We start from the raw sequence: 1,105 nt of genomic DNA, 5'->3' as shown, positions 1-1,105 counted from the left end.
CCCCGATGTTTCTAGCAGCAATGTCCACAATAGCCAAACTGTGGAAGGAGCCTCGGTGTCCATCGAAACATGAATGGATAAAGAAGATGTGGTTTATGTATACATACATTTATACTCTTGGCATCAAAGTATTTTTCATATCACTAATGAACAGTTAATGTTGTGGAATGTCACTTCTGGTTCCTAAGCTCCAGCCATTTGTCTGACTTTATAACAACCAGACACTGAGAGACAAACAGCCACAGGCTGTGCTGGAACCAGAGTGGATCAGTCAGAGAGGTTCGGCATCCAGGCCCTGCTCTGCTCAGAGTTTGCACCCAGCTCCCCCTGCAGTCCCTATCACTGTGTCTCTCAGGGCACAGTAGTACACAGCTGAGTCTGACAGTTGCACCGAGCCTTTCTTCAAGTGGAAGGATCTGGATGTTTTGTCCAAGGTGGCTTCAAAACCTTTGCTGCTTCCTTTTTCCTTGTCTCTTAATGCTTTCAGGAGGAGCTGTGGCCCTTCTCCCAGATACTGGACATACCAGAATAGAATGAGGGATCCTGTTGCTGAGTAGGTACAGTTCATAGTCAGGAAGGCCTCTTCTGAGAGGGTCACTTGGCCTTCCGTCTGGTTCACTGAGTCTCCATGGGTTTGTCCTGGGGGAAAAAGAAAAGAGATCTGTGTCACCTTGGGCATGAAGCTCTTAGAGAAAATAATACTTAAATTCAGTTTTGCCGACATAGTGGAAAAAATTAAATTTAAATTTTAAGAGACATTTTACTTACCAACCATGAAGAATAGGGCAATCACAAAGCCTGGAGGACACTTCATCTCTGGAGTGTCACCTAAATAATGTTCATCACTCTTCAATGTGAAGAAACGTGGTGTGAGGGAAATGATCAGGGGAAGCCCTCATTTCACCCAGGGTAGTGTTTGTGGTAGGAAGCTGCACCCCCTGGTGGACAGGGACTGAATGAACTATGTTGGTCAGGGTCCTCCCAAACTCCCCAACCTTGTTTCATCCCTGACTTCTGAGGCCCATGTCAGGCTTCAGGTGGCACTTGGAACTCTGAAAAACAACAGTCTAACCTCCCAAGTCCATTTTGTTCTTCAGACACTCCC

General features: G+C 46.2%; 1 gene segment (V, D, J or C); it reads right to left on the bottom strand.

The window, feature by feature from the left end:
- Window positions 1–304: 304 nt before the first annotated feature.
- Window positions 305–814, bottom strand: LOC144321335 (T cell receptor alpha variable 9-2-like). The segment is given in 2 exon segments: window positions 305–639; window positions 769–814. Coding segments are annotated over 2 exon segments (381 nt in total).
- Between the last annotated feature and the right edge of the window lie 291 nt (window positions 815–1,105).

Source organism: Canis aureus, chromosome 9 (assembly GCF_053574225.1).
Source record: "Canis aureus isolate CA01 chromosome 9, VMU_Caureus_v.1.0, whole genome shotgun sequence".
Taxonomy (NCBI): Eukaryota; Metazoa; Chordata; class Mammalia; order Carnivora; family Canidae; genus Canis; species Canis aureus.
Note: the sequence above shows the minus strand (reverse complement) of the source record. Positions and strands in the feature narration are given on the sequence as shown.